The sequence below is a fragment of the Typopeltis vanoorti genome, chromosome 20 (assembly GCF_054136105.1).
Source record: "Typopeltis vanoorti isolate ZY-2024b chromosome 20, IOZ_Tvanoo_1.0, whole genome shotgun sequence".
In the NCBI taxonomy this organism is placed as follows: Eukaryota; Metazoa; Arthropoda; class Arachnida; order Uropygi; family Thelyphonidae; genus Typopeltis; species Typopeltis vanoorti.
The window spans coordinates 34596276-34620643 of NC_143568.1; the positions used below are offsets into that span (position 1 = coordinate 34596276).

The 24368-nt window shown below is 37.0% G+C and overlaps 1 protein-coding gene across 4 annotated transcripts in view; it reads left to right on the plus strand.

The window, feature by feature from the left end:
* Pxn (Peroxidasin) overlaps nucleotides 1-24368 on the plus strand; it is a 479183-nt gene that overhangs the window by 151281 nt on the left and 303534 nt on the right. For all 4 annotated transcript variants that reach the window (XR_016550040.1, XM_090409901.1, XM_090409902.1 and 1 more), the window contains one exon: nucleotides 13263-13334. Coding sequence is in view for 2 of the 4 variants with exons in the window: in XM_090409901.1 (XP_090266027.1) it covers nucleotides 13263-13334 (72 nt within the window). In the remaining 2 variants the exon portion in view is untranslated. The remainder of the gene's footprint in view (nucleotides 1-13262; nucleotides 13335-24368) is intronic.

A 24368-nucleotide genomic window follows, 5' to 3' on the forward strand; every position in this document is an offset into this window, starting at 1 on the left:
CTTTTGGCAACTCGTATATGGAAATACGACTTCCCCATTACTTCCACCTCTGGGTCTGGCTCCTGCTGGTGAGACCTCAATAAAGGTTGAAACCAGTCTTGGTAGTGACCCTTCCCTTAATGCATAGCATTATACATGTCTGCAAGGAGATGTGCTTTGCATTATGGGATACTAAGGCAAGTGATGAGAAGTTATACCACCTTTGCCACGAGTTTCCCCAGTTCTGAATACTTCAAGCGCAAACTTTGTTTGCTTGCACTTGGATAAAGGATTAAACCAAATATATAATGTGCACCTTTGTTACACACCTGCTTGAAATTGTGGGCAAACTTTTGCAAGTGAAAGTAGTTTGGGGACATAGCACTTCCAAAGGGATACTACTTAACTTAATGATTCAAAATTACATGCTAACTGCAAGTCTAAAGAAGTCAAATAAGAAAGGATAGCTGCTTTTGAGATGTGGTGTTACAGAAGGCTGTTGAGGCTGTATACTGAAAGGCAGACAAATGGATGGGTGTTAGAAAAGATCAGTAGAACTTTAATGATATTAACAGAAGAAAGTTAAAATACTTTAGACTTTTGAAGTTCCAGTACAGGAATTTCAATTTTATGTCAATCAGTACTTCCCTAGAGGTATACACATAGGAGTTGTATATGATTAACTTTGAAACAGGAATTACATGTCTTTATAAACATGCTGCAATTTGAGCTCAGATTTGTAATATTTATTAATTAATGATGGATAGCATAACTTCAGATATATTAGCTTTAAGAGACATTGTGTCATAATGATATTTAGTACAGGTAACCCTCGTATAACGTGGTACTTATACAACACGGTCTACAAATTGTAGTAACCCTTTATCTTTTCACATATTTTTCACTGCATGACTTAAAAATTAAATTTTTTCTTCGTTAAATTTGCATCTAACCTGTATTGCACATGTAGTTATAAGTAGCGAATTTATATTAGGGGAAATACCCTTCAGCACTCATGTACGTCAATTGTTTACAGTAAACGGAGACAAATGAAATTATCTTCGTTTTCTGCCAGGAAAGCACATTAAAAATCTTAAGTGTGTTAATCTCAAGCTGAGCACTTTATTTTCTGACAAATTACATACAATATGTAATGCTTTTTTATGTAAAAAATTTACTTTTATAGTAATGGCCACTTAGAGGGCTTTTGTGATATGGTTGAAAATGAAATTAGTAAATTGATGGGAAAATAGATTTAAATGAGGAGGAACTGGTACAGTTAATAGATGACATCGAAATGCGGAAAGGTCTGCCGAAGATTGATTCCGATTGTGATGAATCCGTTAAAGAATTCAGTTTAAAGAAATTAGCAGAAGTTATTTTATGGATAATGATCCCTCAATGGAGCGCTCTGGAAAATTCACAAGATAATTGGATATTAGTAATAGTATTTTTGGTTTACAGATCAAGTGTTGATCAATTTTATTAACTGAACCAACTAGTTTCGGCATACTTTTCAACCTATATTTAAGTGCCCTGAAGACGCCAACAGTTAAAGTTTGGCAAAACTAGTTGGTTCAGTTAATAAAATTGATCAACAATTGATCTGTAAACCAAAAATATTATTACTAATTCTCAGGATCAAGAAAATAAACCTTCGTTATAATTGGATATTTGTTTAGCTCTATATCATGAACTTAATAAAAAAAAATTTGCGGCATAGTGGTGGTGAATAAGGTTTTATTACTGACTTCTTGATAATTATGCCAGCCGAAGTATGCAATGAGAATTATATAAACGATGAGTCTTTGACTCCATGGGGTCTTGGGTAATAATAATAATTAAAAAAACATTTGTGCATTACGTGCAATACAATTTTTAATTTTATAAGTTTATACTATGTATATGTTTCATAGTTTATATGCTTTCTTAATTTACATGAATTAACTGATTAAATAAAAATATATTTTTGTTGGGTATGTCATTGTTATTTATATATATTTCGCAACCTAACCCTACTTTTTCTATGTGATCTGAGTCTCACATAACGTGATTTATATAACGCGGCATTTCTATGGAATCTAACATCTGCGTTATACGAGGGTTATCTGTACTCTATTTGGATACGGAATTTACATTACTTATAGAAAAGATAGTTGAGCCAAGATGAGGGTGGGCATGCTGCTGATTAGTAAAAAGTTAGATTCTGTATTGAAATTTTCTTACTATCTTACCCTCTTTCCACTTCCTTGGAGTGGAAAGAAGTAAGATAGTGCCATTGCATAAAGGTGGCTGCAAGACAGAGGTAGCAAACTACAGACCAATTAATGTATCAGGAGTGGTTGTCAAATATTGGAAAAGTTGGTGCAAGGTAAAATACATGTTATGTGTACTCTGGAAAGCACTTTAAGGAATATTGACTTAAAAGGTGGTATAAACATCAATGGAGGACTGCTCTAAATATTAATGTTTGCAGAAAATATAATACTCTCAGTTAAAGACCCTCTTTTCAACTTGAAACAATGCTTCATCAAGTGCATGATGCCTATAATAAAATAACTAAAAATGGACTAAAAATTCACCCTGACAAAACCAAGTGGATGAGAAACAAATTATTATTATTTGACACCTCCAGGGAATCCGAAGACTCATCAAGGGAGGGCACCTACTCCCCATCTCCACCACTCAAACTCATCCCCCTGTCATCCACCTACACCAACTACTGTCCACCACCACCACTAGTATTTTCACAGACAATTGCAAATATCCATGCCCACAACTGGATTTGAACCCACAGCCTTTTGGCCGGAAAGCGGATATGCTAACCACTCGGCCAACCAGGCTGGCTGCCAGATACTGCCAAACTCGCCCCATCCAACTAAATAATTTCACCATAGAAAGCATAGAATCTTACACATACCTTGGTCAAACAATAAACATGGACAAAAATATTTCTCAAGAAATATCAAAAAGAAAAGAGCTGCATGGGACCTCCTTTAATCATATCAAATTCATTATCACAGGTCCCAATCTAGATATCAAAATAAGAGCTAGCATGTTCAACAGCTGTATCCTTCCATCTTTAACCTATGCCTTTGAAACTTGGAGCACCACACAAAAAGAAGAACTTAGTCTACAAACCACCCAGTATACCATGAAAAGCAGAATCTTAGGGATAAGTAAAAAAAAAAAAAAAAGCCCACATCACGAATACAACTATCAGAAAATTAGCCAGTGTAAAAGAAGTAGCGAAAATCATATATGGCAACAAGGTACAGTGGGCAGGTCATATTATAAGAGTCAATGATAACAGGTGAACCTACCATGTCACAAACTGGTATCCAAGGTCAACCAAGAGAAAAACCTAGTAGACTCCAACTAGATGGGAAGATCCTCTAACCATGACGGAAAAGAATGGCCCAAGATTGCTATCGCTGGAAACTTTGCGACCTTCGTGGAGACACCCAGAATGAAAGAACAGGTCCATTAAGGTAAAATACAACAGTGGGTGGATAGGAATGTGATACTCTATAGTGGGCAGCATGGCTTTGTAAAGGGTAGGTCTTGTCTTAGTAACTTATTCACATTTTATAATAAAGGGACAGCAGTATTGCATAAAGATAATGGCTACATCATGATACTGCTCAACTTTGCCAAGGCATTTGACAGAATACCACAAGGAAAACTATCAGTGGCAGCTTGTACATAAACACTGCAGCACCCCCAAGTAAAAGACAAAAAAATAAAATTTTGTTTGTGTTTATAAATAATAACAATGCTGACAACATTATATAAATGCAATACAACCTTTTAAAGGTTACAGCTTATGTTTCGACATTGATTGAATAGTTAATAATTGGAATTGTTTGATTAACGCTTTAGATTACAAAACAAATGCACTGTGATCTAACGCAGTGTCAGAATTATCACGTTCTGCCAACTGCAGCCAGACTCGCCGATATTCGTTTGCACTTGTCACTGCTGTGAAGATAGAATAATAAAACAAGTCTATAGTTGAAAACCAAAGAATAAGAGAACATGAAGACCTAGAAAAAGATTAAAAGATACGATTAAAGAAGATGAAGTCTTGACAGCAACGGATTTTACATCTAATGTGTGAAGAAGAAGAAGACTTGGCACTGCATGTAACAAGTGAATCCAACACTGCTGTTTGAGCAGTGTCGCTACAGATAAATCGTATGCTTGCGCGCGTTATTTCGTGAGATACGAAACTTTTATTATTGGTGTGTGTTCGAGGTGAGGGTGAAATATTTTTAATAAAGAAATTTTTTAATATGTAAATTTGCTTATTAATAAATTGGTTACTGATTAGGAAAATTAATTATTTTTCTTGTTTTGTATATGTTGCACCTCCACTTAAAATTTTCACCGACCACCACTGAAAACTATTACAAAAACTGGAGAGGATGGGAATGGATATAAGACTAGTAGTATGGGTAGGAGATGGCTGAAAAAACACCAGAACAGTATATGGTGGAATGGAGTCTAGGAGAATGATGGTGACTAGCAGAGTACATCAGGGTTCAGTGCTAGGGCCACTACTCTTTAACTTGTATATCAATGACATAGGGAAAGATTTAAGAAGGCATATTCAGTTGTTTGCTGATGCAAAACTAGGGAGAACAATAGTTGATAAAGGTGATTTAGATATCTTGTAGGATGACTTAAATAAATTGGCATTGTGGGAAAAGGATAATGACTGTCAATTTAATGTTGCAAAATGTATGGTTATGCACTTTGGGTTGAAAGGGTTGCATATAGTGTATCATATTCATGGTATTGGTTTGCAGGAAATTGATGAGGCTAGGGACTTGGAGATAATTATTACTATTATTACGGGCAACTCCAGGGAGTCATTAGACTCATCGAGGGAGGCCCCAAATCATATTCATCACAACTATTTGACATTCATACAGTATCTATCATACCTCGCCTTAAACTCATTCACTGTCACAGCATCCACCACAGACTCAGGGAGTGCATTCCACTCATTCACTACTCTAAAAGTAAAGAACCCAGCTCTAACACCTTTACTAACCATACTTTTGCCCAGTTTCCATGGATGTCCCCTAGTCCTCCCACAACCAGCCCTGTTCTCAAAAATATCTTCTGAATTAATTTTATAGAAACCCTTCAGTAATTTGAATGTCTCAATCATATCTCCCCTTCTCCGCCTATCAAACAATTTTTGCAACCCACAAATCCTCAACCTGTTCTCATACGGTTCATTCCACAGACCTGCTATCATCTTGGTCACTCGCCTCTGGATCCTCTCCACCTCCTCCCCATCAAGAAGAAACCTAGGTGACCAAATCTGAGCACAGTAGTCTAGATGGGGTCTTATCAAGGCTCGATACAGAGGAACAATAACCTGCTTGTCTCTGCTTGTCAACGTATTCTTCAGCAACCAAGTGATTTGATGAGCTGTTTTGGTCACTTTTGCAATGTGTCCCCTAAATTTCAATTCCTTATCTACCAACACTCCTAAATCTCGTGCCTCATCAATTTCCTGGAGCACGGTTCCACCAATGCAGTAAACTGCCGCCAATCTTTTCACCCCAAAATGCATAACCTTACATTTTGCCACATTAAACTGACATCCATTCTCCTTAGCCCAGACCTCCAATCTATCCAAATCATCCTGCAAAATTTTGACGTCATCTGCATTCACTATTGCCCTACCCAACTTCGCATCATCCGCAAACAAATGAACTGTTCCTCTCAGATCATTTCCTATATCATTTATGAACAAATTAAACAGCAGTGGTCCAAGAACAGATCCTTGTGGCACACCACTAGTCACAGGCCGTCTTGTGGACTCTACTCCCGAGTAAACCACACTCTGATATCTCTCTGTCAACCACCCTCCTATCCATCTCACCAACCCTATATCCATTCCCATATGCTGCAATTTACTGATTAGAATTCCATGTGGAATCCTGTCAAAGGCCTTGGCAAGGTCCAGTAGAATCACCATAAACCCATTACCCTTATCCAGTTCAGCCGTCACTGTGTTATAATACGTGAGCAAGTTACTGAGGCATGACCTACCCTTCACAAAACCATGCTGTCCCCGATACAGTATCCCATTTTCTTCTATCCAATCTTGTATTTTTCTCTTGACTATTTTCTCTAAGACCTTGACAATGATTCCTGATATGCTAATCGGTCGGTAATTTACAACAGCAGTCTTGGAACCACCTTTATGCAGTGGAACTATTTTCCCTTCTTTCCACCCGCTCGGGACTAACCCAGACCCGAGACTCAAATTAAACAAAATGGTGAAGGGTACTGACAATTCTTTAGCTGCTTCTCGTAAAACACGAGCTGGTATACGATCCAATCCCACAGATGTATTGACATTGAGGTTATGCAATAGACTACTCACCTCCACTTCATTAACCACAATTCCCGTATAATCTACTGGTTTATTCGTTTCTGCAATGTCACCACCTGGATGATATACTTTTGCAAAGTGCTCACTCAGTAACTCAACTATCTCAACTGATTCAGTTACCTCCCTACCATCGGCATTCTTTAAAATCAATCTGCCATGTACATTTTTCCTTTTACTTGCTACATATCTAAAAAACTGTTTAGGATTCTCTTTAGCCTGCATGGCCAATGTTCTTTTGTAATCTTTTTTGCTTTTCTTACCACACTCGTCACCCTTCTGGCCTGCGCTTTATACCGTTCATGTGCCTGCCGGTCACCCTTCTCCTTAAATTCCCTCCATAATTGTTTCTTTTTTTGCAACTCAAGCTTAATGGTGTTATTCATCCATTTAACCCCTACTTGATTTATTATTCGGACTCTAGGTATACAGTCAGCCATTGCTTCATGCAAGCACTTCTTAACTACCTCCCATGCACTATCAACTTCTAGTCTTTGCAGTTGTACATGCCATGGCACTGAACCAATCAAACTCCGTAGCTTGTCATACTTTCCGAACCGATAATTCCACATGTACCCTGTCTTAATTGAAAATTCTGCACCTTTAGCCACCTCCCAAGTTAAGAACCTATGATCACTCTCACCGATTGGTGGCAATGTGGTCATATTTGTTACAGCCAAATCCTCAGATGTAATTACTAGGTCAAGCACTCGCTGACCCCTAGTATTTTCCATTACATGCTGTCGCAGATAGTTATCCCTTAATAACCGCATAAAATCCAGTTCCTTCCTCCCGTGTGTCCTCTCCTCACTCCAATCAATGCGACCATAGTTGAAATCTCCCATAATAATCACCCTCCTTCCACCCATTTCTTCTATTTGCTTGTGCATACTGTTACCACCATCTTTTCCATCACCTGGTCTATAGCAGCAGCCAATTGTATATTTAGTTCTGCTAGCCACAATCTCAAACCAAATGGCCTCAAATGTGCTCTTTTCTCTATCCTGCAATTCAACTTCTATTCTCCTTGGCTGGAGCTCATCAGCTATCATCAACAATACTCCTCCCCCCATTTTATTCTCTCTGTCATTCCTGAACACACTATACCCATCACATTCAATCCCACTAGTTATATCATCTACAGTCAGCCACGTTTCACTAATACCTATAACCTGTGGTCTGGAAGTGCCAACCATGGCCAAAAACTCTTCCTTCTTGTTCCTAATACTCCTAGTATTAGTGTACATGAATTTAAGACCCCCATTAGCCCCAACCCTACCTTGATGCCTTATATTAACTATCCCACTCAGATTTGTTGTCCTTATTTGCTCTGGCATATTATATTCATTCTTACATTCAACTGCCTCCATAAGGACTGTATCTCTACTCCTCCCCCCCCCCCCTAACAAATCTAGTTTCCCTGAATTTGCACATCCACTACATTCAGCAACACTTTCTCAAGTCTTCTTACACCGTAACCATTCAAATGCAAGCCATCCATCTTATATAGATCCTTTCGCCCATCAAACTCACTCCACACATCCACAAATTCCACACCACTCGTCATACATAACCCATGCATAAAGTCATTTGCAATTATAGCCCTCCTTTTAAACATTTCACTGTCATACCGTGGCAAAAGACTAATCATTCTAACTCTCTCACTCTTTTCTTTTGCTACCTCAAACAATTCATTCAGGTCTTCTATCATTTCCATTTTATCTCCTTTCAAATCATTCGTACCTGCCACAACAATAATTTCTTTCACCCTTTCCTTTTGCTCTCTAATAGACGCAGTTACGTCCTTTATGGTCGCACCAGGTTGGTACGATTTTGTCAAATCCTCTACTAACACACCTCGTACTAACGAGTCTCCATACAGCACTCTATCCTTCATTTTGTTCATGTTCACATTCATACGTCTATTTTTCCTGTCATACCTTTTATTATTGGTTGGTTCATTCAGTCTACTTTTGTTCATGCACTCTAGCTGCTGTTTTGCTCCTTGTATCGCACTATTCAACAAAGCGATCTCACTCAATGCATCTATCTCATCTTTTTTGTTCTCTGAGAAACCATTTATACTATCATTCACACTTTCTACATTCACACTCTCACAATTTTCATGTACAACCTTGCTGTTTCTTGTCATATCCCTATTTCCTTCATTCTGAAGGTTGACAAAAATATCACACTCACGATCCGAAATACACTTCAATTCCGCATTCTCCCTACATTTTCTACACACATTCAATCCTTTATTATCATCTAACCACACTCCGACCGCACTCCGCAAAGCGTACATTTCACAGCTAGTACACTGACTCATTTCTTTTATGCTACCGTTCTTTGATAACGATGGTGAACCTTCATTACTGGCCGCCATTTTCCTTCGCACAGGTGCCATAGTTATCTGTAACCTTATCTGGAGCTTGCACGAACACTACACATTACGAATTCATCTAGCGGTGACTTCCCGACATAGATTATATTATAAAACACTTTAGTACACTAACCACGCTAATAAGACTCCAATAATATACCAAAATTAAACGCTTAAGTCCATTAAATTGAATCCAAAACACCAATAAATCAACAAAAAACACAAATCTCTTAGGAGCTCTCCGATAACACGTCCGTTCACCAGCTAGCCTCGACACCATACCATAATGGTGGACAAAGAGTTAAAGTTCAGATGGCATATTGCAGAAGTTGGTAAAATAGCTGAATTACTTGGATGTTATAAAACACACTAACATAAGGAAGTTACTATCTGCATGGGGTCAAAACTTATCATGGGAGATCTACTCTTTCATGCAAAAGATCATTGAACTGTGCCTTATACATGTTCAGTTTCTGCACTTGCCACACTCTCAGGCAATGCATTCTACTCACCCATTGCTCTCCATGCAAAGAGCCTTCTTCTTACTTCTCTGCTCACACCCTTCTTATATAGCTTCCAGAGATGGCCTCTACCCTTGCCCCTCTCTCTCTACTGTATGAAAAATCTTTACATCAATCTGGTAACAATCCTTCACCAACTTATGTCTTAATCATATCCCCTCTTCTTCTGTTCACAATGCTTTGTAAGTTGCATTCCCTCAATTTCTCCTCATATCATACATTCCATACACCTGACACTGACTTAGTAACCCTTCTCTGGACCCTCTCCAGTACATCCCCCCCCCCCGAAAGCTGATCAAATCTGCATATATGTGACCTGATCAAAAGCTTATATAGGGGAACCATAACCTCTTTGCCTCTGAATGTCAATGTCCTCATTGTTGTTGCCATAATCCATTGAGATGTTCATACAATTTTAGTAACATGAATCCTAAACTTAGTCTGTCCACAATCACTCCTATATATCTCGTCTCTTCCATCTCCTTTAAAATTTCTCCATTAATTGTATACTCTGCATCCCAATCATCCTACCGAATTTCAAGACCTTGCACTTTGCAACATTAAACTGATAGCTTCACTCATTTACCAACTCAGTCTATTCAGATCCTCTTCACAAGATTACACCCTCCTATTCTGTCAAAATATGCAGTATCTCCTCTACTTCTGTTCCTGTCAGAACATCTTTTGTTAACCACGTTTCACTGATTCCACCAATTTTTAGACAGGCTGATGCTACTAATGTTACCACTCCTTATTTTTATATTTATTATTATTCCTCCCTAACTCCATTTGACTCTGCAATATATAGGGTTGCCAAAAAATAAAGAGGTGGTGTTCAGAGTCCTGTAGTAAAAAATATATTGGATGAAATTCAACCAAACGTGTGGTAAGTATGCTCTAGAACATGGGGGTTTTGATTTATAGGAGAGGATAAAAACAAAATTTTGCCACCAGGGACATTTGGTGCTATAAGCCTATGGTTTGGGATTAAACAATAAAATGTTTAGAAGAGACATCCTTTTCACTGCATCGTTTTCACTGCAAATCAATTTTCATGTTTGTATAACTTATGTGTTTTAACATGTCCTTCTTTCAGATGTTCTATGAACCGCATTCTGCAAATGACATTTTCTACAGCGGAATTCAACAGATCTGCATTGATTTGCCTTGCATGCTGTTTTATTCTGTCATTCAAGACAGAATAAAGCAGGAACATGTCCTTCATACACTACGTGCTTCAGATGGGCCCCACAACCAAAAGTCACAGGGGTTGAGATCAGGAGAATGAGGTGGCCATGCTGTGGGACATGCTCGACTAATCACTGTGTTCTGTGAAGTGTTTTTGTAATATTCACTGTACCAGCAATCCAGTGCGAGGTGGTGCTCCATTCTTCATGAATATAGTAGAATCAAGGCATCTTTGCTGATGTAGTTGCAGAACAACAAAGTTGTGCACATCTCTCTCTCTCTCTCTATATACACACACACACACACACACACACACACACACACACACACACACACACACACACACACGTAACAGCAGAGACGGTACAAGTCACTCTGGTCCTGCCAGGCAAAGGTCTTTGAAAGCGTATGGACCGATAATAAACAATGCAGCAAAACTACACCACACTGTGACTTTTGGTGAGTGTAAAGGAGTCTGATGGAACATGAGGATTATTTGCAGCCCAAATGTGTCAATTGTGTGTGTTAACACTACTATTCAGATAAAGATGTGCCTCGTCATTCCACAAGATATTCCACAGCCATGCATTATCCATTTCCATTTGAGCTAAGAATGTCGGGGCAAACTGCAGCCGAGTTTTCGCATCACCATGAATCAAAGCTTCAGTATGGGAGATCTTGCAGGGGAAAAACCTCAGCATTTGATGTGGGATTTTCCATACAGTTGAGTATGGCATGTCCAGTTGCCTTGACATTGCCCAAGCACTGCTGGATCCTTGTGCATTATTCATTCCATGTTCCATGACAGCAGTTGCAACTTTGTCAACTTGTTGAGGAATAATCCATTTGCACTCTCATCCTGGCCTCACTGCTAAAGATCTGCTATTTTCAAATCATAAAATCATTTTTGTAAGACTTGTTATTGTCATTGGACCTTTTTCTCCAATCTTTCAAATGCCAGAATTCTCAAAGCGCTGCATTAGTTATCTTTACCGTGTTGTTGATAGTAAAGCTTGACTAGCAATACACCTTCAGGTATGGTGAGATCCATAGCACTTCAGTCTCATCAGAATGATGCAAATCCATTTTGGTCTTCCTTATATCCACCAACTTGTCAGTAGAAATAGTGAAATCATGCAAACATCATGTGATTCTAGTGCCAATTCTCTGCTGCTGCTGGCAGAATTTTGTACTTTATTTTTTTTTTTCCCTATAAATCAAAACCCCATGTTCCAGAATGTACTTACACCAAGTTTGGTTGAATTTCGTCCAATATATTTTTCGCTACAGTGCTCTGAACACCTCCTCTATACCCTGTATATCAGTGGTTCTCAATCCTATGCCCATGGATGCATTTGCTTCCCAAAAAAACTATTTGTATGTGCCCACTGTCAATTATTAAATAAGGAAATAATAAAATGAAAACTGGGAAAACATGTCTTCTCCTAGTGATAACATTTATTAAAATTGTAAAAAAATTAAACATTTGTTATATTACGAACATTTTCTAATTCCTCTGTCTTTGAGTGCGAGTGTTACCAGTGTCAATATTGTGCATATGTTTTATGTATTTAGTCTACTGGCAACCATGCATTTGAGGGATATCACCACTTCACTGGTGTTGTTGGCATGCTTTGACCATACATTGTTTTCTTGTGTTTAAAAATTTTGCCCCAAAATAAGTAATCCAAATAAAAAACAACGAACCTATAAATTCAACAACGATTGGGAAGAAGGCTATTGTTTTATCCAGAGTAAAGATAAATGTTTTTCTTATTGTGTGATGGTTTAATTTAGTTTTATAATAAATGTTACATGTGTATTTATCCTACTTTCATAGTTAATTAATTTAATTGTCATCATTTGATATAAGCAAGTATAAATTTTCATGGAAAAAAATATTGGTGCCCGCCACTCTTTTCCCAATCTCGAATATGCCCACGACCACAACCAGGAAACAATAATGAACAGAAGTTGAAGTCTGGGGGGGGGGGGGGGGGGACTAAAAGTAGACAAAAATTTCATGAATCATCACTTGTTGAAAAACATACAAATGGAGATAAAGTTCTTGTCCTTCATTTTATAATTTTGATATAACTGTCTCTGGACTAATGTGCTTAACTGAAATCATGAGCAGCATTTTTCTTTTCTTTTCTTTTTTTTTAAATGTTGAATTATTTGCTTACCTGAGCCAGTGACAGAGAGGATATGATAAAGATAACTGGTCTATAGAATGCTTGTTATGGGAGAGATGAGATGAAAAGGTTGTCAGTTGCAAAATTTAGTTTGAAAGACAAACTGAGGTAATTTCATAAATAGATGCAAAAGAAATTTTTCAGTATGTGGCAGGAGGAGGAAGAAAACAATGAGTCATTCTTGGAAATTGTGCAAGAGTAAAGGATCTGAGGACTAGATTTTTTGCTTGAAAAGTTATGGATGCATAAAAATAAATTTCCAGGGGGTTCTGAACACATTGATAGTGAAAAGGCACTGCGCATGATAGTATGGTTTTCCTCTGAGTCGGGCTTGACATCACTACTAAATAAGAAACAAGTTTTTTGTATTTTATGTAGTGTTTCTTAATGTATTTTTTTAAAGAAACAAGTCATTAATAAACTTCTAATAAAAATTACAAACTAAGAGGTAGTTTGCATGAGTGGATGGGGGGTTGTGCATGATTAGAATTTTGTATTAAGCACAGAAATATATACATTATTGATTAAAGTAATAACTTTATATATTTATGACAGTGATTTTTTAATTTTTTTTTTTTTAGGTTTTTACATAACAATAAGCTTTCTAGAATTCCAGCAGGAGCATTTAAAAAACTTCAGAGTTTACGCCGCTTGTAAGTATATTAGTTTAATCATTACTTTATCTCATTTTGGTGATCTCAAAAAATACCTACAATGGATTAGAACAACCTTTGTTAAAACAGATATAATAAAAATTGATTGCATAATGAAAGAGGAGATAACACACCAAACATGATTTAGCTAAACTATATCAATCTCTTATATTAAAAAAAAACTATCAGAAAAAAATTAGTAGAAATATTAAGAAATACAACATGAATACTTTAAACCTACAAAGCTAAAGCATTAATTCAGCACATCTAAGAACCCTCCCATGTCCAGTTGTATACTAAATTAAATTTTCATGTGAACTTCTGTATGTTGGTGAAACTGGATGCACAATAGATATCTTGGGGGGGGGGGTACACATCTGCCTAAACCATGATGGGAAAAGACATTTCTGACCATGTACTTAGAGACCTTCCTTGGTATTGATAAGAATAGCACACAACTTTTAAACCACACAAGAACCTGATATGAAACAATTTAAAGAGGCATACAAGGCTAATAATCTTATTAGACTCAACATGCCAAATTAAAATAAAAAAAATCTCAAAATCTGTAGTTTTGGGTAACATATATGTACCTAATAACAATGCATCTTCCGATAGCTTAGTGTACCATACTGTAGATGATGCTGATCTGTGTAACAAAATAAATGACAATTAATACCAACTAATGGCTAGTTGAAGGTAGAAGTGATGTAAAAATTTTTAAAAATTGTTGACATTGGGAAGGGTGATGTACAGTTGTTTGCAGATGATGCAAAGTTGGGGTATGAGGAGTAGAACAGATATTGTAGCCTTGCAAGAGGACTTGAATGGATGAGTGCATGGACATATCAGTTCAGTGTATCAAAGTGTAAGATTTTGAAATTTGGGAAGCAAAGATGGAATACAGAGTATAAGGTTGAAGATACCTTAGAGGAGATGAAAGATCTGGAGGATGATGGTGGATAAGGACCTCAAAATTCAGGGACAATTTTGCTAAAATTGTGAGGATAAGACAGCAGATTATGGTGATGGTGCAGAGAACAATGACATATAGAAGGATATTATGATTCCATTATACAAGGATTTGAATAGACTGCATAGGGATTACTGTGCACAGATTTGGTCACCTGGTTTTCAAAAGGATGGTGAATTGTTGAAGAGGTTCGGAAACAATTGACTAATTTGGTTTTGGGACTCTGGAATGTGAAGTATGAGAGATTGAGAGAATCCAAATTGTAGAGCCTAGTGGACATAAGAACATAATTGAGACATAACTTGGTAAGGGGTCATTACTAAATTAATGTGCATGAGATTTTTCATAGAATGGTTGGAGATGGCAAGAACAATAAGCCATCCCTTGAAGCTGTATATAAGGGGGTAAGGATTAGGTTTTTTTACATGGAGAGTAGTGGGTGATAGAAATGCATTGTCCTAAAGTGTCATGAGTGCAGAGACAGTGCATGCATTTAAGTCAAGATATGATGAGGTGTGTGTGTGTGTGTGTGAGAGAGAGAGAGAGGTCTCCTGTAATAAGTCTCTTGACTCTGGAGGTCTGATGATGAGATCATGATAAAAAAAAAAAGTTAAACAGGAGAATGCATTTTTTTTTAAATAAAAAGGACTCTAGGCTATGTACAATACCACAGGTCAAACCAATGATTGAATACAACAATATAAAATATCAAGACAAAAAGTAAACTTTAATAACCAATTGTCAAAAATAAGAATTTTTTTTGATTGGCTGATGTAATTAATTAATTTTGTATATTTTAATTTATTACTTTTTTTACAAGAGGTCAGGCTTGGTGGGTTCATTAGTTTTAGTTGATGTAGCTTACTTAATGTGGTGTGCATATAGATATGTATTCCTAAAGATCACCTTAACGATAATAAAGGAGTGCATGTATGAACAATGGAGAGCATGACTTTGTCAATGAACTGACATGGAATATGTACGAGATAATGACTTCTCATCCACGTCAGATGGTAAGTGTTTTGAAGTCAGTGTTAGAGATTATGTAGCAGAGAAATGTGAGAGGGCAGATAGGCTTATTGTCCAGATATGATAATGCAGAGTTGAAGAAAAGAGCAGCAATAACAAATGATATAATAGTGCAGCATTGCACTATTATATGCGGGTGCTTGGGAGTATAATTGATACAACTGAATTTGTTTGAATTTATCTAAATGCCTGCATAGAAGGATGTAGGTATTTAGAGATTGTTCTCTGTGCAAGTAAGTGTTTTTTTTTGGGGGGGGGGGCATAGGGAAATTGGTTGCTGGAATGGACAGCAGAAGAAGTGGCCAGGGGATAGTTTGTTTGGGAGATGGGAAGATGTATGACATACTGCATAGTCAATATGTCATACATCTGGAAGGGGTTTGAGGTTATATTGTGAGTGGTTGGTGTAATTTAGCGCTTGTGTAAAATTGGCAATTTTTATGTTTTATTGTGTTTTTTCCTTAAAAATTAGTTTTGTAGTATATTAGAGTGAATTTTCATGTTTAGGGTATTTAGTATCTTTATAACATTTTTATTGTAATATTTTAATGTTAAATGCAGGTGTAAAATGGTGCCAAAAATGTAGAAGAAACAAAATGCTAACAGCAAAGTAGTGAACAAGGTTTTCTTCACTAAAGACGATGTTGAAAATAACTTAACCACTGAGATTGCTAGACTAAATCAGATTATTGGACAGATGATGAGGGAACAACATAAAGTCGAGCAGCATTTAAAGTAACGCAGGAAGAATAAAAAAGTTAAGTAGCAATATGGAAAAGAAAGCACTGAATCATGTAAGTTAGTGCATAATAGCAAAAATCTGGTAATTAAAGTTGATTAAGAAGGGTGTTATTTGGTATGGTGACTATCATAGGACATGCCATAGATGACTGGGTTATAATGTCAAGTTTTCCCATTGCAAAATTTAAAAATATAATGCAAGCAAATCAAAAACAGAAAAGAAAAGTAAATGGAATCTTAATGGAAAAGTAAATGGAATGTAAATAAAATCTTATCTTAAAAGCCAAAACATATCCAGGGGCTGCTTTGGATTAGACCATAACCCTGTGGTCATTAAAACAGCAATAAAATTAAGGAAAACAATGAAACCTCTAAACATAGAAAAATATAATCTTGACTCCTTTAAAAATCAAAATATATTGCAAGATAAATTTTTAATGGAACTGGCACAGTCCACTGCTGTTAATGTTCCTGATCCCACCAAGTCCTTACCCTAAAGATAATATTGAGGATAGATGGCAGAAATTTAAAGAGGGCATAAAAAAAGGCAGTAAAACAAACAATTCCCAAATTTGAGAAGAAAATGAGTAAATCCTGGATGAATGATAAGAATACTGAAAATGGAGGAAAGAAACACAAAAATCATCCTGAATACAAGAACTTAATCAAGGAGATAAGGAAAGAATGTAGGATTGCAAAAGAACTATGGCTCAACAACAAATGCAAGGAAATTGAACTTCTGGACAAAAAACACAAAACCAGAGAACTTCATGAAGAAGTTAGGGAGCTAACTAACAAATCTTGCAAAAGGGTAGACTCTCATTGCATTTAAGATATCAGTAGAAACATCCTAATGGAGAAAGACAAAATAAGGGATAGATGGGCAGAGTATTCAAAGGAACTCTACAATCATGGTAGAATAGATAAGCTAATGCAAGAAGATTTGGAGGGGCCTACTGTTCTTACCTGGGAAGTAACAAATGCCATTAGGAAACTGAAAGCAGGAAAAGCTCCAGGAATGGATGGAATTATGGCAGAATATCTAAAGGCTTTAGATGATAAGGCTATAAGATCACTGACTGACATATGTAACAAAATATACAAAACTGGACACCTGCCAAAAGATTTTTGAAGCACTCAACGTTCCTACCAATACCTAAAAAAATCAAAGACAATCAAATGTGAAGAATACAGAACAATCAGTCTGATCAGTCAGATGGCAAAAGATGTTATATATCATCCTAGAAAGAAATAAACATAAACTCAAAATGGAAATTAATGAAACACAATCTGATTTCCAGGAAAATAAAGGAACTAGAGGAGGACTCTTCAACATTAGTACTATTATAGAAAGATATCTGGAGAAGCAGAAAGAAGTCTGCTTATGTTTTATTGACTACACAAAGGCCTTTGACAATATACAACATGAACAACTAATCAAATGCATCAGAAATTTAGGAGTAGATGGTAAAGATACCAGATTACTGATAAATCTATATTGGGAGCAAACTGCCTCAATAAAAATATCGGGAGAAATCTCGGAGGAATTCCCAGTAAAGAAGGGTGTCAGACAAGGCTGTGTTCTTTCTCCCATATTGTTTAACCTCTAATATCTGAAAATATCTTCCAGCAATTATAAGAATTTAAAGGAGTCAGCATAGGAGGCAGGAATATAAACAACTTAAGATATGCAGATGATACAGTACTGCTAGCTGAAAATAAAAAAGATCTTCAAAACCTACTAGAAGAGATGCTGAAGCCAAGTGAAAAATATTGACTAAATTTCAACTTCAAAAAACCAAAACCATGCTGGTAACAAGAGAAAAAGGGAAAATACCCAATATAAATATTAAGATCAGACGAAATACTTTAGATCTAGTAGAGAGTTATATATATTTGGGTCAACTAATTACAGAGAATGGAAAGTGTGATAAGGAAATGTTAAGAAGAATAGAAATTGCTAGATCAACCTTCATTAGCATGAAAAACATTCTGACCTCAAGGGAAATTCACACAAAAACAAGAATTAGGCTGTCCAAATGCTACGTATGGTCAATACTGCTATGTGGTTTGGAAGAGTTTGAGGGAAGATTGGATTTGTGTAAGAGGGATGGCCTGCACTTGAATGCATTTGGAATCAGGAGTCTTGAAAAATTATTAATTGATATAAGACCTAACACAGTCAGGGAAGCTGAACTCTGATGGGAGGAATTGTGAGAATCTGTATGTTGAGAGTGACAATGTTAGGTAACTGTGTTAATGATTGGAATGGTTATTATTATGAAAATGATATGAGGAGAGAAAGATTCTGTGTTCGTCTGGTTTGGACCTATCAAGCATGTGTAACAATGTCGGCATAAAGAGCTAGATAAGAACAGAAATCTGCAAGTTGTTGAACTGTGTCATGAAGGCCACAGACAAATGTATGCAAAGAAGCATGTAGACAATTTATTATGTCTGTACATGAATACTAGGAGTATCAGAAACAAAGGAATAGTTTGTTGGTTAATATATTAGGACCTCATGTTGTAGGCATAATGATATCAAATGTCTTGAATCCAAATTAAATTAAGGGGATAAAAATACCTTATTATTTTACAGTCAGTATATGAAACTCTAAGATACTCTTAGAGTTTTGCATTAATCTTAGAGTTTTGCATACTGGCTGTAAAATAATAAGGGATTTTTATCCTCTTAATTTAATTAACTTTGCCAGAAAAATAGCCATTTGGCTTTTCATCTTTGTCTTGAATCCAGTTAGAGTTGATGCCTATGACCGCAGTACTAGTAACAATTTTTCCTGTGGCAGTGATTTTGAAGCCATCTGGTGTGAGCTGGAGTCTAACAAAATTAAATACACAGTGTGTGTGTGTGGGGGGGGGGGTCTTTGACCTGCTGAATCACTTGCTGGTGATGAAGAAATGCATCAACAAATAAATGCAATGGCTATTGCATTTATTTGTTTTAATTTAATTGTTAAAATTTAATTGTCAAAAGCTATCGACCTGGTGTATGCAACATTGAACTCACTGCTACCTCTTCACCATATGAGGAAATTGTGGATGAGGAGGAAGTACTAGAGCTGTTGTACAAACTGAATAAGAATTCTGCAATAGGAATTGATGGGATATCAGCATGGATGATAAGAGTGTTCAGCTGAACCAGCTATTTCCTTGACTTGGCTATATAATCTGAGTCTCAAAACTGGGAAGATTTCCACAAGAGTGGAAAGAATGTATGGGAATCCCATTGTTCAAGGGTGGTGCAAAGACTAATGTAGCCAACTATTGACCAGTCAGTATCTCAGAAGTGGTGGTGAAGATTTTGGAAATGTAAGTTAGGGCTTGCATTGAGAAATGAATTGACAACGAATATCTACTTTGCAATGAACACTACCTTCCTTTGCAATACTAAAGGAAGGTAGTCTTTTAACAACTTGCTCACATTCTATAATAATGTTACCACTGAGTTAGACAAAGGGAATGGATACACCATGATACTTTTGGATTTTGCTGAGGATTTTTGATAGAATACCGCATGTCACACATGTTGATTGGATTTTAATGGTATAGATGCGAACACAAATTGATAAGAAAATAACTATTTATTAACTTAAACACTAATTATTATAATTACGGCTATTTTGCCTGCTTCAGTTTAGGAGTGCCTCTGTTTAAATGTCATTGGCTATTTACTCACGGATTCTTAGAGCATTGTAGATGTAAGTTTACCAAAACATATATGTAGCATAAGGAAGAGAAATTTACACATACCTTTTTCTGGGTGTTGCTGCTTTTCTTCTTTATGCGATGTCCGAAAACTATTGAGTGTGTGGAGGGGGGGGGTAGGCAATTTGGGAGAATTAAATTAGAAAAACCGTCCTCCCCCGTTTTATTTATATATATATATATATATATATATATATATATATATATTATATTATATTATATTACATAGGGTGGGGGAAAGGTGAAAGGGTTGATTATTTATATGGGGGGGAAGGGGGTTGACGGGGTGCGGTCCGTTTCGACTATTCTCGGTCGTCATCTGAACACATTGGGAAAGTGGATGCTATATCAGGTCAGGTAGGTGCTTCTGTTTTTGAAGTGTTTGTGTTATCGCCTATTGGTCGGGGTTGTGACCTCAATTTTATGTTGTGAAACTTCCAAACCTAGGAGATTATGTAGGGCCAGTGTATGCTGATAGAGTTCGCGTCACATTTTATGGCTATTGTTTCTGATATTCTTAGCATTGTTTCATTGTCTTGTCTGTCTACTATGATGGCCTTGTCGATCTGCGGGGTATGTTTTTGTTCAAGGGCGTGAGACCTTATGGTGGAACCTGTGCAGGTAATATCACAGTCTTTTTGGCAGGGAAATTTATAGACTGCATTGTGATGTTCAAACATTTCTTTCTGTGTGTGAGGTTTGGTGGATTTTAGGAGATTTGCCAGTTTTTGGTTTGTGGTGAATACCAATTTGTAGTCAGTATGTTTGAAGATGTATTTATAAGCTTTGTATATGTTTTGGGTGTATGGTAGTTTGATAATTTTTTGTGTTGGGAAGTTCGTTTTGGTACTTGGGTTGTTTTGGCAGTTTTTTGCCATCTTGTTTGCATAGTTAATCAGTTGTGTAGGATAGTTGCGATTTATGAAGATCTGTGTTAGTTTTTTTATTTCTGCGTTTAGATTATTCTGATTGGTTGAAAATTTGTAGGCATTTATGAATTGTGACAGATTTTTTAACAGAATATGGATGTGAAAATGGAGGTAGTTTCCGATATGCGAGGGTTTGTGGTATATTTTCGTGGCTATTTTGTTGTGTGTTCTGGTTAATGTCAAGTTTAAGAAATTGATGGATTTGTTCTGTTCGGTTTCTGTGGTGAATTTTAGTCTGTTGCTGTAACCGTTTAGGGATGTTTTTAAGGTGGTGATGTGTGTGGGGGATTACCAATGCACAGAATATCGTCCTCGTATCTGCCATAAAAGGTGATGTCGGAGGGAAGGGATGGGTGGAGTAGGAGTGATTCTATATGTGCTAGGAATAATTCTGCTAGTTGTCCACTGATGTTTTGGCCCATGGGGAGTCCAAAGATTTGAATGTTGTTGTTGTTGAACTTGAAGAAGTTTGCCGAGATTATTAGTTTTATTAAGTTAATAATGTCAGTGGGTGTTAGATTAGTATGAGAGTGTAGGGTGTGGTCTGTGAGTAGTGTGTGTGTGTGTGTGTACGATGTCTAAAGTTCTGGGGACGTCGACGTTAGTGTATAAAGAGGCCGCATCCAATGAAGTGAGGATGCCATCTTGGGATAGGGTTAGGTTTTTTATTTTTTCGAAAAGGTCGTCCGTGTTTTTTATCATGAAGTTAGACGTTGTAATTAATGGTTTGAGAAGTTTCGCTACGAATTTTGATAAAGGGGCTGTGGTATTTTTGTAGGAGACTATTGGTCTCATCGGGTACCCATCTTTGTGAGTTTTTATTTGTCCGAACATACAAGGGGTGCGTGTGGTGCGGGGGGTTGCGTTGTTCAGTGTGGTTTTGTCTATTTTATTTTCATTTTTTAGGATGTGTAGGGTACTGTTGATTTGTTTTATGAGGGCGGGGATGGGGTCAATTTGTATTTTTCGGTAGGTGTGTTGGTCGGTTAAGATGGCTGTTATTTTGTTGTAGTAATCGGTTTGGTTTGTAATGACTACAGTGTCCCCTTTGTCAGCTTTATTGATAATAATGTTCGGGTTCCTCTTTAGGGATAAAAGGGCTTTTTGTAAGTTGGGAATGATGTTTGGTTTAATTATTATTTTGCTGTTTATGATGTTGTTAATTTTGGGGAATATTGTTTCTTTGTTAGGGTCATATTCTAATTTCGCTTGCATTTCAGTAATGATGTCTCTGTTTTGTATGTACTTAGGGGATACACCAAAGTTTAATCCTTTGCTCAGGATGGTGATTTCGTCGGGCATGAGGTTGTGGTGCGATAGATCGATGATGGAATTGTTTTTTGTTGGTTCTAAGGCGGAAAAATCCGAAGGGTTGGAAGCAACGCAATTGTTTTATTGGGTGTTTGTTAGTCGATCTTCTAATAATGGCGTGTAGTCTTTGATGTGAGATTGGGTATTATCCCAAAAGACTGCCCATTCGTTTGTGGTTAGTAGCTTTTTCAATTTGTTTTTTGTTTTGTGAATGTATGAATATGCTTGTTTCTTTTTAAACCTGTTGTTTATGGCTTGTTTTATGAGGGCATGGGATGCTCGGGAGCAAATTTTTTTGTTTCCGCGGATCGTGCTGTTGCCGCGTACCGTGGCGAATTTTGGTGTGATGTTGTGATCGAGGCATTTTTTGAGGAAAGTTATGTGTATATTTTGAGCGGTGTATGTTAGGATGGTTTTTTGGTATGTACTTTTTGTAAAGTTCATGCACTCATTGAATATGTGACTTGCGACCATGACATAAGCTTGTGTTGGTATGTGCTTTAGGTGAAAACTATTTTAAAGAGTGTTTTGTGATCGGGGGGAGTTGGTGGGGAGGTTATGAGTACGCGGTATGGGGCAACAGCACGATTCGCGGAAACAAAAAAATCATGCTGTTGCCGCATACGCATACCATGCCGCCTACCTGACCTGACATAGCATCCACTTTCCCCAATGTGTTCAGATGACGACCAAGTATAGTCGAAACGGACCACACCCCGTCAACCCCCTTTCCCCTTCCTCCCTATATAAATAATCAACCCTTTCACCTTTCCCCCACCCTACGTAATATAATATATATGTTTATATATATATATATATATATATATATATATAACGGGGGGGGCGGTTTTTCTAATTTAATTCTCCCAAATTGCCTACCCCCCCTCCACACACTCAATAGTTTTCGGACATCGCATAAAGAAGAAAAGCAGCAACACCCAGAAAAAGGTATGTGTAAATTTCTCTTCCTTATGCTACATATACGTTTTGGTAAACTTACATCTACAATGCCCTAAGAATCCGTGAGTAAATAGCCAATGACATTTAAACAGGGGCACTCCTAAACTGAAGCAGGCAAAATAGCCGTAATTATAATAGTTTATTAAGAGGAGTAACATGGGAGTTTTCCCAGAAATAATATACATAATTAAACACTAATATTTCTCTGGTATTATATCCAGCATTTTCAGAACATACAAAAAACATTTGTTACGGTAGCAAGACAACTGCAATCCAGTGTAACAGTGGGACTAGTATGAGTAATTGTAGTAGATGTATTTGTAGCATCCTAGATATCTTTTCAGATGTGCCTTTAACGTATGGGATGGTGATAGTTTTGTTGTAGTATTCTGAGGTAAGGGCTACTACCCAGACTAGTTTTGACCTTTATTTAGGTCTCTTTAGTGGGAGCCAGGCCCAGATGTGGAGATACCAGGCAGAACAATAGCAAGGTCATCTCTACCTATAGGAGTTGCCAAAAGGTGTGCCACCTTTTTTTTTAAATTACTCTGGATTTAGAGAAAGATGTTGAAAGTTTATTTTTCACTTGGTTAGACTATAATAAATTTAGTTTAATCCTTTATTCAAGTGTGAGCAAACAAAGTTTGTGCCTGAAAGTATCTTTAGGATTGGGGTAAGGTAGTACAACACCGGGAAACTCGTTGCAAAGGTGGAGCAAGCTTACATCACTCCTATCTCAGCATCTCCCATAATGCAAAACTGCCTTTCCCCAGACCTGAAGATACTTTCAGGTACAAACTTTGTTTGCTCACACTTAAAGGATTAAGCTAAATTTATTATAGTCTAACCAAGTGAAAAATAAACTTTCTGTGTGTGTGTGTGTGTGTGTGTCGTAGGATGACTGTCTCCCAAATCTTTGATAGATTTATACAGCCATACTTGTTGAGGTTTGGAGTATGTTTCAGGGCTTCTGTTGATTCCAGGAACAACCTCTCTGACTTGTAAAAGCTTCTATGCAGTACTTTTATTTTTTTCCAATTGATCCTGTGTGTAGGGGTATCCGGAGAATGGTCTGCCAGACCCGACTTGCCATAGCAAAAGTGCTGGATATATTTTTTTGTGTTCACCAAGGCGGATGTCCACAGTTCTTCATGTCTGTCTATAGTAGGCTCGATGACATGATCAGGGCACTTCATAGACTCCTGGATGCGATAAAAGAGAGAATCTGTCCTTAGGTGAACGGATGAGAGTTGCCAATTTCACATAAGGTTTAAATACGGTGCATAGTTGGTGTTTGTTAAGCACCCTAAATATCTTTTCAGATGTGCCTTTAATGTATGGGATAGTGATAGTTTTGTTGTAG